The sequence below is a fragment of the Dendrobates tinctorius genome, unplaced genomic scaffold (genome assembly GCF_039654945.1).
Source record: "Dendrobates tinctorius isolate UK_male_01 unplaced genomic scaffold, ASM3965494v1 ptg000265l, whole genome shotgun sequence".
Taxonomy (NCBI): domain Eukaryota; kingdom Metazoa; phylum Chordata; class Amphibia; order Anura; family Dendrobatidae; genus Dendrobates; species Dendrobates tinctorius.
Genome location: NW_027361932.1, coordinates 18,170,408 through 18,182,167, shown reverse-complemented (window position 1 = coordinate 18,182,167; position 11,760 = coordinate 18,170,408). Strand labels below are relative to the sequence as shown.

The 11,760-nt window shown below is 46.1% G+C and overlaps 1 protein-coding gene across 8 annotated transcripts in view; it reads right to left on the bottom strand.

The window, feature by feature from the left end:
• Positions 1 to 5,325: 5,325 nt before the first annotated feature.
• Positions 5,326 to 11,760, bottom strand: part of CABIN1 (calcineurin binding protein 1) — a 291,790-nt gene continuing 285,355 nt past the window's right edge. For 7 of the 8 annotated variants that reach the window (XM_073559178.1, XM_073559186.1, XM_073559183.1 and 4 more), the window contains 4 exons: positions 7,476 to 7,737; positions 7,196 to 7,327; positions 6,098 to 6,318; positions 5,326 to 5,969 (listed from right to left, as the gene is read on the bottom strand). In XM_073559178.1, the coding sequence (XP_073415279.1) occupies positions 5,826 to 5,969; positions 6,098 to 6,318; positions 7,196 to 7,327; positions 7,476 to 7,737 (759 nt within the window). In that variant the 3' untranslated portion in view covers positions 5,326 to 5,825. The remainder of the gene's footprint in view (positions 5,970 to 6,097; positions 6,319 to 7,195; positions 7,328 to 7,475; positions 7,738 to 11,760) is intronic. The other variant, XM_073559181.1, reaches the window with a different exon arrangement.

Genomic DNA, 11,760 nt, shown 5'->3' with positions numbered 1-11,760 from the left:
ACTTTCTAATATATCTGACCATAGAAATTTGCTTTTTTTCTACTCCACTGCTGTGAGCAGAGCATAAAACAAGTGTCTAGCTTTGATTGATGTGAATGACGCTGATGATGTCACTATGCGCTTGCGCAGTGCTGTTTTATGCTTGTATTGTACAGGTGAAGCAATTATCACCTGGGCAATACTAAGGAAATCCTGAAAACATGACCTGTTGATGGGCCTTGTGGACTGGAGTTGGGGAACCCTGTTCTATGGGGTTGAGATCTGGAGACTGGCTAGGCCACTTCAGAACCTTCATATCAATGCTTCTTAGGAAGCCACTCTTTCATTGCCCTGGTGGTGTGCTTGGGATCATTAACATGCTGAAATACCCATCAACTTCAATGCCCTTGCTGATGGAAAAAGGTTTGCACTCAAAATCATACGATACATGGCCCCATTCATTCTTTCATGTACACGTATCAGTAGTCCTGGTCCCTTTGCAAAGAAACAGCGCTAAAGGATGATGTTGCCACCCCCATGCTTCACAGCAGGTATGGTGTTCTTTGGATGCAACTCATTCTGTCTCCTATAAACACGATGAGTTTTGTTTCTACCAAACAGTTCTACTTTGGTTTCATCAGACCATATGACATTCTTCCAATACTCTTCTGGATAATCCAAGTGCTCTCTAGCAAACTTCAGAAAGAAGGGCCTGGACATGTACTGGCTTAAGCAGGGGGCCACATCTGGCACTGCAGGATCTGAGTCCCTGGCGGCGTAGTGTGTTACTGATGGTAGCCTTTGTTATGGTGGTCTCAGCTCTATGCAGGTCATTCACTAGGTCCCCCCGTGTGGTTCTGGGATTTTTGCTCACCGTTCTTATGATCATTTTGACCCCACAGGGTGATATCTTGTGTGGAGCCCCAGATCGAGGGAGATTATCAGTGGTCTTGTATGTCTTCCATTTTCTAATTATTGCTCCCACAGTTGATTTCATCACACCAAGCTGCTTGCCTATTGCAGATTCAGTCTTCCCAGCCTGGTGCAAGGCTACAATTTTGTTTCTGGTGTCCTTCGACAGCTCTTTGGTCTTCACCATAGTGGAGTTTGGAATGTGACTGTTTGAGGTTGTGGACAGGTGTCTTTTATACTGATAACAGGTTCAAACAGGTGTCATTACTACATGTAATGAGTAGAGGACAGAGGAGCCTCTTAAAGAAGACGTTATAGGTCTGTGCGAGCCAGAAATCTTGCATGTTTTTAGGTGATCAAATATTTAATTTCCACCATAAAATAAATCTTGCCAAATCAGACAAGGTGATTTTCTGGATTTGTTTTCTCATTTTTTTGACTCTCATAGTTGTGGTCAACCAATTACAGGCCTCTCTCATCTTTTTAAGTGGGAGAACTTGCACAATTGGTGGCTGACTAAATACTTTTTTTCCCATTTTATGTGAGAATTGTGCTTCCTTGATACATTTGTCTTGCTGGCTCACTGCAGGGCGACATTGGACATTCTCATATTTTTAGACTGAGGCTGGAGACACACTAGCGATTTTAAAATCGGTCCTATTTTAATGCAGGAGAGTCAGACGAGTGTAATGCAAGTGTCATGCGTTTTTTATGCAAGTAAAATCCGATTTTTCACACCAAGCATCCGATTTACATCCGAATGCAGTGCGATTGTTATCCCATTGCAATGTGATTTTAACATGAGCTTTTACATGCAGCAATTCTGTGTCATTTACACATCGTTTTCAATGCAAATATATTTCAAAACACACACACACACACACACACACACACATATATTTATATATTAGCTAGATTAAAAGCCAGCAAATGATCACTGTGATCTGCTGTGAAGACACTGAGATTGAACTGCGGTGACCTCATCACTGGCATTTTCCCATGGTCCAGAGGTAACCGCAGTCCAGCCTGCCTGGGAGAGCAGCCTCAGTGACGTCACCGCTAGTCACTGAGGCTGCGCTTGCAGCATCTCATTCACAAGTGGTTTTCAGCCGGGACAGTCGCATCTTGTCACCGTCTAGGTTGAAAACTGTATATCACTCAGACATGGATTACGGTGTGGGACAGAACGACGGACAGGTATGTTATATTGTTGTTTTTTTATTTTAGTTTTATTACAGGAGATCGAGGGCTTTGGTGGAACTAGGCGAGGTCGTAAGTATGGTTTAATTGAGATTATTATAGGAGTCTGTGTCTTTCAATTAAAGAGGACACTACGTCTTTTTTTTTAGGGTTCCTCATTTTAATAGCCAGTAAAGACATCTATATATCTACCTATTCTATTTGCATTTACTGTATGTAATCCATCTTTTCTATCCCATCGGCTCCTGCTGTGGTTTTACACTACAGCGGCTGCTGAATTACAGTACATGTATTCTGTGTGTATATATCTATTCTATTCTAAACTGTCAGTGTGATTTCACTGTACCCGCATATGAATTGCTGGCTTTTCAAATGTGATCGGTGTGTAAATATCGGACAGCACTCGCATGGTCCGAATGTTGTGTGATTTTTTTTCTCGCACTCATTGACATGCATTGCGGGATGCAATCCAATTTCAGATTATAATCGCAGCATGCTGCGCCTTTTTTCCAGTCTGATCATGATCCGATCTGAAAAAAAAAAAACGCAGATGGACACACAATCATAGAATAACATTGGCCCAAATTCAAATCGATTTTTTATTGGATTGCATTTGCCCGATTTCATCACAAGTGGGAATGAGCCCTTAACAGTGTCATACGTGGAATACAACACACTACTGCCACCTGGTGGTCAAAAAGCAGTATAAACATGCATTGCTCTATGATGAGAGCCATATAAAGAATGCAGTTTTATATTTAAAAAAAACAAGAAAACAAAATGCTCTTGTGTGGATCACCTCATGCCATGGAATGTATAAACTCATGGAGACTCCTAAGGTCTCCTTCAGAAAGTTTCATTTATTGGCATTTTAAAATGTGTTTCCAACATCTAGCAGTTTTTTAGATCAAGCTTTTTATGGTGTTTTTAGTGGTGTTTGAGAAGCTGGGTGGGCCCCTAACCAGGTAACCATGCTTACAGCTACGGTGGTGCCCCCTAATTGTTGGTATAGGTGAACCTCAGCAGGCGATCATGCAAGTATTGAATATAAATCTACATACAAAAGCGAGTACAGATATTACCACCATATGGTGGCCATGGAAGATTACAGTATAGTTACAGAGAGTGACTTACAGTTGATGTTCTTTCCTATGAAATCGTTCAGTTCTGCGGTCTTTTCCATCTGGCCCATACCGACATGACAACTTCTCCAGCCAGGACTCATCTGCAGATATTACAGCACAGACACATCAGCCTTCTAACATTTCCAGGCCTGTCTCCATCCATTCCCAACCTGCACAAACTCCTCATCTTGCTGATACCCCAATACTGAGCCGCTGCTCTATGTTTCCCTATCACTGCATGGTACAATAACTGCTCCTCTTACCGTCCCCACATAGTAATAATGCCACCTCTGTGCTCCTTACTTAGTAATAATGACTCCTTTGTGCTCTCTAGATAGTAAAATTGCCCCTAATAGTAAATATTAATGCCCTGTGCTAGTGCCATCCACATTTTGTCACTAGAAACTAATACCCCATATGCAACTTTGATGGTCACAATATTCTTGAGTCCCAATAACAAAAATGCTTAAGTGCCCACTTAATTATTAATGTCTCCAAAGTTCTTCCATGTACAGCTCCACTATACACAGTATGGTGGACCCACAGCTTTTCTATACACAGTATGATGATCCCACAACTTCCCTATACACCGTATGATGTCCGCACTGCTTCCCTACACAGTATGATGATCCCACAGCTCCCCTATACACAGTATGATAGGTTCACAGCTCCGTCCCCTTCACACAGTATGATTATCCCACAGCTCTCTTATACATTGTATGATGTCCCCAATGCTCCCCTATACACAGTATGATAGGCCCACAGCTCCCCTATACACAGTATTGTGGGCCCATAGCTCAACTCTACACAGTATGATGATTTCACAGCTCCCTTACACAATATGATGATCCCACAGCTCCCTTATACAGAGTATGATCCCACAGCTCCCTTATACACCATATGATGTTCCCATGCTCCCCTTTACACAGTATGATAGGCCCATAGCTCCCCTATACACAGTACTGTGGGCCCACAGCTCCCTTATACACAGTATGATGATCCCACAGCTCCCCTATACACAGTATGATGAGCTCACAGTTCTCCTCTACACAGTATAATGCTGACAGAGCTCCTCTATAGAAAGTATAATGCCCTTCAGAGCTCCTCTATATACAGAATAATAAGCCAACAGCTCCCCTATGCACAGTATAATGCCTTCCCAGTTCCCCTATACACAGTATGATGGCCTCATAGCTCCATTATACACAGTATGATGGGCCCACAGCTCCCGTACATACCCAGTTCCCCTATACATAGAATGATGCCCCACTGCTCCCCCAAAACACAGTATAATAGTTAATAGTGTAGTAACAGTGCGTCGCCCGCAATGAGAGTACCTCTGACGAGAGGAAAATAACTTTATTCCTCTCCTGCCTGAAGTGGTGCTTTAAATGTGATGTAGCTCATGGTTACTGTATGGGGGCTTGTTACACTAATACTGGTAAAAGAGCCAGCTGGTAAGTATAAAAAGCCCCCTACCTTCCCATCTCCAGCCCACCAGACAGCAACTATTACATGAGATGGAGTGCATATAATCTCCTAAGAAAACATCATAATAATCATCTCCCCAGTGCCCTGTCCCCCCCCTCACTTCAGCCCCATCGTCTCACATTCACCCCCAGTGCCGTGCCCCTCCTCCCCCACAATATCCCCATGGACTCACATTCACCCCTAGTGCCCTGCCCCACTAATTGTACAGTGTGTACTGTAAAACATGAATTGCCGGCTTTTCAAAGGACCCCGATACCTAAAAACCGGACAGCACTCGCATGGTCCGAGTGCTTTGCGTTTTTTTTCTTGCACCCATAGGCTTGCATTGTGAGTCACCGACAATATACATGTACCATCACAGCATGCTGAGATTTTGCACGCACGCCAAATACGGCTGAGAAAATGAACGCATATGTGAGGTGCGTCATAGATTAACACTGGGCCGAGTGCTATGTGATGTTCTCTCGCATAGCATTTGGTCGTATTCTACCGTAGTGTGACTGCGGCCTAAGGCTGAGCATTGATAATGCTCTGCCTCAATCAAACATAACTGTCTGCCTCATCTGCAGTGTGCTCAGTCTAATTTCAAGGGAGACGCAGAAGCCACGAGATACTCATGAAAATTATATAATTGTTTTATTTTTTTTTTACAAAAATGTGCAACATTTATCCTTTCATTTGGAATCTTATTTATCTCAAATGTCTTTTCATATACATTTCTCTTATTTTACAAACGTCACATTATGTAATAAAAAAATGGACCTTAAAAGAAGGCAAAGCCTGTGAGCTCCAGTGACCCCACCAATACAAAAGTCCCATTTTCAGCACCAAGGGTAGAGCTGCAGAACACTCCTGATAAAGTTTTCTCCTAAATCTTCAGAGTTCGAACCTTAATTCACTTAACAGCATCAGCTACAAGACCTTTTGGGTCAATGTAAAGTTTTCAGTGCCCTGACCCTGCTCCTCAACCTGTGTATAGAACTGGCATACAATGGTTTGGCTATTGGCAGCAAAAGCAATCCGCATGCCGGCAGCTGTAACATGCAAGCACAATCTGGAGGCAATCAGATGCAGACTTCTTCAGGTGTCAGATGTTGAGAAGCTACAGTTATAAATTCTTCATATGTCCATGTAATCGTCATCCTCATCTGTGTCGCTTTCCAGGGATGACTCTTGACTTGAGGTGTCTAGGATCTCAAGGGCTGGCTGACACAGAGTCTCCTTCTTTACATTGGCCGCAGACTGAGAAGATAAAATGACGGACTGTAAAAAGGAGAGAAAAAAAAACGTGAAAGCTCTGGGTACAAGGCTTCCTGCCATCATAAATCTGGAGTATAATGGATAACAACCATGCATAACATTCTCATCCTTCCTTCCTTGAGATTCCTCACCTTTAGTTTCTGTTTGGTTTCCTCAGAGATGCTACCTTTGGGAGAGAGAAGGGTTGGCGTTGGAGGTGTTACGGTGATCTCTGGTGGGAATTTGGAAACACTTGAGGAGGGAATGAAGAGCTTTGGCACATGTGGGGGGACCCTTGACTTGTTTCGTGCACCATCTGCTTTGCTGGGCTGGACACTTGGTTCTGGAGGAGGTGGTGGTCTTGAGCTGCAAGCTGTGATTCAAGAGAAGGTGAAGATTACTACGAAAGAGGGCAACATCCAATTTCTCTCATGATAAACACACAGTAATAAATGCATTAATGCACTATAGTACCTTTACGGTGTGGCCAAACTGCACATGAATTTTGCAACTTTTTTTTTCAGTTTTGGCTGCATGGCATGCACCACTGTCAATTATTGTGCATCTACAACTATGATTGGATGTATATTATGGAATATATTATGAATATATTTAGGATATACATCCTGTATTCTTATATAACAGTTTTATTAGTATATTTTACTTATTCAATTCAGGACCCCAATGGAAATAAAAACAATGACCAACCGCTCATTGGCTCCAGTAGGCACGTGACACGACAATGTTACGCCAGTCTCTGGGAATAGCGGCGCCAGCTTCGCAGGCGAGTATAAATTGATTTTATTTTGAGGTCCTGAATTGATTGAGCAGGATAAGTCTAGTAGTGAACAACCCAGTTGATTGCTGTAATCACATTTATACATGGCACATGTGCCCGACTTTGCTGTTTGAGAAAGGATCTTGGAGCAGATGAAACATTGCTAGGGGGTATAAAGGATCATATTTACATAGTCCTGCCTCTGCCTTCATAATATTAGTCCGTGGAACTGTGGATCAGTTTCTTCTAAGGTTCTTGCTGGATACGTTGATCATTGGAAAAACATGGCTGATTTATCTTCCAAAAATAGTGCCACACCCGTTCATAGGTTGTATTAGTTACTGCAGCTTTACTCTAATTAATGGCATTTGAATGACCTACATTGCCAAATACGGCCTTTGCACAGATGTGGTGCTATTTTTGATAGTAAGAAGCCATGTTTTTCTAATAGTGACCATGAATTTCTGATTACCTGTTTCAGAACAGGCAAAACCCGTCCCGGCTTCTGGCTGCCACTGAGAAGCGTCTGGTGCGGTGGTGACCGTTGCTGTTTTAGTTGGTTGGTTAGTTTGTGGGAATGATGAATCATCTATGTGTGCTTCTTCTACAGGAAAGATACACAATAAGGAATTTAATGAGCAGAATTGGACTCAGACACTGGTGACATAACAAGGACACATTAAATCCAGTGTCTACAGCATGTCCACTGGATCCTTACAAGATCAGGAGCCCCTAGTACATGAGAAACTCACCACGGATGACTTGTGACACGGTGGAGCACACCCTGGACCCTGGTCCTCGACTGGTTTCAGGAGGAGATGATGACGAGGATGATGATGAAGTGGTTGGCAAGGGCTTAACTTTGAATTGGTGCTCAGATAATCGCAAAAAGTTTTCAGTGCTGAATGTGGCCAAATTGAGAGGGGTTAGCTGCACGGACACAGCAGGCAAAGGAAAAGCAATTTCACGGGGGTCCTTAATAATCTTTGGGGTGCTGGGTGTGTCTGCAATTTGCTGTGTAGGAAATAAAAGGGCAATGTATTACAATTTGAGGCAAAGAGACAATTACCAAAAAGATTATAACATTTTTTTCCTAATTAGTTCCATGATTTTAATAACAAGACATCATTCCCAATATAGCCAAGCACATAACAACTAAACCACAAACCGCTATCTATATGATGGACCAGCACCGACAACAGTATCCTTATGGTGGCGCTGGTGATCTTCATTGCACATTACTGGCAATATACATCATAAGCATTAATAGATGGACAAGCTAGAATAAGATAGATAACTGGCCAGCCAGGTACAGGGTGATTCACATGGAATAAGTGCAGTAACTTCAAAAAGAGATGGTCGACCGTACTTAGATTTGGACTGTACATACTTTGGTTCATGAGAAGTGAGAGTGCAATGAGCCTCAGCAACGAGAAACATTAGAACGCTGAGGGGTCTCATCCACCTGTCGCCCCGCCGATCGTCTCCACTACGAGATAGACTTGCTGCATGCCTTTCTGCGTGTTGGTAGTTTATGCGTGGTGCTTGCATTTCACTCCTGCCAAATCCCTTCTTCATTTATTAAAAATGTACAGACACAGTTTGGATGAGCATGTTTTCATTATGAAAACATATTGGAAAACTAAAGGCCCCGTTACATTTAGCGATGCACCAGCGATCCCGATATGACCCGGTCAGTATCGCTGGTGCATCGCTAAATGGTCGCTAGTGAGCTGCCAAACAGGCAGATCTCACAGCGATGCAGCAGCACTCGGCGGTCGCTCTTACCTTTCAGTCGCGGCGAGGGTGACCGTCTTCCGCCTGCGTCAATGGCTCGCTCGTTGGCGCCAGCAGGAAGCCCAGCAGGAAGCCGACGACGAGCAAGGACCAGGCCGATCTCGCGCGATCAGCAATAGCCAGCAGGGGAGCCGGGTCGGAGGTGAGTATCACATGTAGCGATATCGCTAGCAATATCGCTGCTGCGTCACAAAATCGGTGACGCTTTAGCGATATTGCTAGCGATATCGCTATGTGTAAAGCCCCCTTAAGTCCTTAAAGAGATGCCAAAGAAGTTTGGAGGTCAAAATCTACCATCCAAGCCGTGTATTCTCTCACTGATGAATAAGCTGGCATATACAGGAACATTACTGGATAGACATGATGGAGGACGTCCGAAAATGTCTGATGAAACAAATCAAAATGTAAAAAAGCGACTTCTAGCATGTCCACATAAATCGCTGCACAGACTTTCCCTAAAGACAGGTATGCCATATACCACATGTCAACAAGCGGCCAAGAAAAGTCATGTTCCTCCGAACAGAGTCACTGTCTTTCAGAATTTGAAAGGGTCAGACAGGGAAATAAATTCTTTTCTTTTGATTTTGTCCTTTGGGGCCATTTGAAGGGTCGGGTGTACAGTAACATCCAGGGGCGGACCTACCGCCCGTGCAGCCGGTTCATTGAACGGGGGGCCCCAGGGCAGAGGGGGCCCCTCCAGCCTCCTGCACCCACATGGCTAATTATTCAATTCAAATTAGCCATGTGGAGCGCTGCAAGGAGGAGAGCAGAGGAGAGGAGAGCAGCGCTGCAGGAGGCGGCATAGTGAGGGCTGAGGTCAGTAGCGTAGCTGGGGGGGCAGAGGGGGCAGCTACGGGCCCCTGAGAAGGCGGTGGGAGGCCCCTTTGCCAGCAGTGGGCCCCCCACCTCACAGCCAGCAATGTCTTCCTGGGCTATTCTGTGCGCACAGGACCTGTGATGAGGTCACCGGAGGGGCGGAGTCAGAGGTCACATGATCAGGGGCTTCAGTGGCTGCAGGGCTCTGCTGTGCTGGTTGTCATGGTGCACTGCTGGATGAGGTAAAGTTTGTGTGGGGTCAGGAGGGGTTTACAGGGTGGATGTAGCAGAGCCGTGTGTGTATGAGGTGTACAGAGCAGAGCCGTGTGTGTATAAGGTGCACGAAGCAGAGATATGCATGTATGAGGTGTACGGAGGAGCGGAGCTGCGTGTGTATGTTGTGAGCGGAGCCGTGTGTGTGTACAAGGTGTACGGAGCGGAGCCGTGTGTGTGTACGGGGTATATGGAGCAGAGCCGTGTGTGCAAGGTATACGGAGCGGAGCCGTGTGTGCAAGGTGTACGGAGCGGAGCCGTGTGTGCAAGGTGTACGGAGCGGAGCCGTGTGTGCAAGGTGTACGGAGCGGAGCCGTGTGTGCAAGGTGTACGGAGCAGAGCTGCGTGTGTACGGGGTGTGCGGAGCAGAGCTGCGTGTGTACAAGCTGTACGGAGCGGACCCAGGTGTGTACAAGGTGTACGGAGCGGAGCCGCGTGTGTGCAGTGTGTACGGAGCAGAGCTGCGTGTGTACAAGGTGTACGGAGCAGAGCTGCGTGTGTACAAGGTGTACGGAGCAGAGTCCGTGTGTACAAGGTGCACGGAGCACAGCCGCATGTGTACAAGGTGCACGGAGCACAGCCGCGTTTGTACAAGGTGCACGGAGCAAAGCTGCGTGTGTACAAGGTGCACGGAGCAGAGCCGCGAGTGTGTACAAGTTGTACGGAGCGGAGCCGTGTGTGTGTATAGGGGGTGCAGAGCGGAGCCGTGTATGTATAGGGGATATCAGGTGTAGTAATAGGGACACATACGGCAGCAGCGGCTCAGTATTGGGGAATCAGGTGCAGTAATAGGGACACATACGGCAGCAGGGGCTCAGTATTGGGGTATCAGGTGTAGTAATAGGGACACATACGGCAGCAGCGGCTCAGTATTGGGATATCAGGTGTAGTAATAAGGACACATACATCATCAGCAGCTCAGTATTGGGGTATCAGGTGCAGTAATAGGGACACATACGGCAGCAGCGGCTCAGCATTGAGATATCAAGTGCAGTAATAGGGACACATACGGCAGCAGTGGGTCAGTATTGGGGGTATCAGGTGCAGTAATAGGGACACATATGGCAGCAGCGGCTCAGTATTGAGATATCAAGTGCAGTAATAGGGACACATACGGCAGCAGCGGCTCAGCATTGGGTATCAGGTGTAGTAATAGGGACACATACGGCAGCAGCGGCTCAGTATTGGGGAATCAGGTGCAGTAATAGGGACACACGGCAACAACGGCTCAGTATTGGGGTATCAGGTGCAGTAATAGGGGCACATACGGCAGCAGCGGCTCAGTATTGGGGTATCAGGTGCTGTAATAGGGACACATATGGCAGCAGCGGCTCATCATTGGGGTATCAGCAGGATGAGGGGTTTGTGCAAGTTTGGGATAGATGGTGATAGGGCTGGAATATGAGAAGTGAAAGGTGTCGTTGTTGTATTTTCTGAAGCAGAGTCGTGGTTGGAGAAGTTGTCATGTCGGTCTGGGCCAGAAGGAAAAGACGTGAAAAGTGAACGATTCCATCACAAAGATCATCAGCGGTAAGACACCAACTAAAACTGTGCAGTAATCACATATGTTTTGTAGGACTGGTATTTACCACTGACCATATGGCGGTAAGATCAATATTGGTCTTTATATAGGGATTATTTTCAGTACAGCGCAGTCATCTCCTACATCCACTATTAGGGGGCGCCACCGAGTTGTTTACCTAGTTAGGGGCCCACTCAGAAGTTTCACCCCCCCCTGAACCAAAACCCTAGCTACGCCTCTGGCTGAGGTGATGATATCAGATCAGCGGCCAGCGTCAGTGCTGCGCTGCCACTGTGGGGGAGGAGAGGAGGAGACAGACACAGACTGACTGTCACTCACTGTGCCTGTGGTGCCGGCCGACCGGTGGCTGCAGTGCAGCCGCAGGTCAGTGTGTGATTTGTCTGTGTCTGCGTCACTCACTTGTGCCGTGCCCCTGCCCATATGCTGCAGCAGCTCAGGAATGTGCGGAGTGCGGACACTAGACAGTGTGGAATGGATGGATCCTCTTGGTCTGGCCTGCGCTGCCTGCTCCAGGTAAGAGTACTAACAGAGCTGAGCAGGACTGAGGGACTGGGACCGAGACGCAGGCATGATTTTGGGGGGCTCCTGCGGTGGGGGAGAAGTTGAAC